The sequence below is a fragment of the Egretta garzetta genome, unplaced genomic scaffold, assembly GCF_000687185.1.
Source record: "Egretta garzetta isolate BGI_Z169 unplaced genomic scaffold, ASM68718v1 scaffold121, whole genome shotgun sequence".
Lineage (NCBI taxonomy): Eukaryota > Metazoa > Chordata > Aves > Pelecaniformes > Ardeidae > Egretta > Egretta garzetta.
In genome coordinates this window covers 113,110-113,828 of record NW_009258479.1, presented here as the reverse complement: position 1 = coordinate 113,828, position 719 = coordinate 113,110, and the positions used below count along the sequence as shown (strand labels likewise).

The following is a 719-nucleotide window of genomic DNA, read 5'->3' as shown; positions in this document are numbered from 1 at the left end:
GGAGGTGGTGAAGCAAGCCTTGGGGATGACAGAAGCAGCACTGACCGTTCACCACGTAGGGCTTCCGCACTATTTTCTTTCCTTGCTCCTGTCCATCGCTTTCCACTTCCATCCCCTGTGTTAAATGAGAGAGAAAACGACTCGAGAAAAACCCATTTAGAAGAGAGCTCTGTCCCCATACGTTGCTCCCAAAACTCTAAACTTCTTATACAATGGCTGCAAGAACCAGGACATCTCAGATGACATCAGCAGAGCCTTACTTGCATCATTAAGCTAGCCCGTGGGCAAGCCAATCGCCTGAGCAATACTGTGTGAACAGAGGCAAGCGGCAAACAAGGAACAAGGTCACTCCTGTTCTTTTTCATGAGTGTGCTGTTTTGTGGGGCCATCTTTTGCCTGGAAGCGTTGCCCACTGACACAGGCAGGCCAGGCTGGCGCCACTGTACACAAAGAGGTTTTCTTTCTTATCAGGAGCAACTCAGCTGCAGCATTCCCAACCCCACCTCTCTTTGGCCAGTCCCAGGAGATTGTCTAACATTGTTTGCACTTGTTCCAAAGCCCATTGTTTCCCTATGACACCGTAGCTCGTTTCCATGCCAGGACCTTGGTGAGAAAAGTGTATCGATAAAGCTGAGGAATGCATCCACCTACAGCAACTGACCCAGAGCCATCTGACCCACGCTCCAAGGCAGGCTGCTCTCCACACTGCTCTTCCCCAG

General features: G+C 50.8%; 1 protein-coding gene across 1 annotated transcript in view; it reads right to left on the bottom strand.

Moving 5' to 3' along the window:
* Nucleotides 1-682, bottom strand: part of NOP16 (NOP16 nucleolar protein) — a 2,230-nt gene extending 1,548 nt beyond the window's left edge. Inside the window, exon 1 of the mRNA XM_009643740.2 lies at nucleotides 46-682. Within this exon, the coding sequence (XP_009642035.1) occupies nucleotides 46-112 (67 nt within the window). The 5' untranslated portion in view covers nucleotides 113-682. The remainder of the gene's footprint in view (nucleotides 1-45) is intronic.
* Between the last annotated feature and the right edge of the window lie 37 nt (nucleotides 683-719).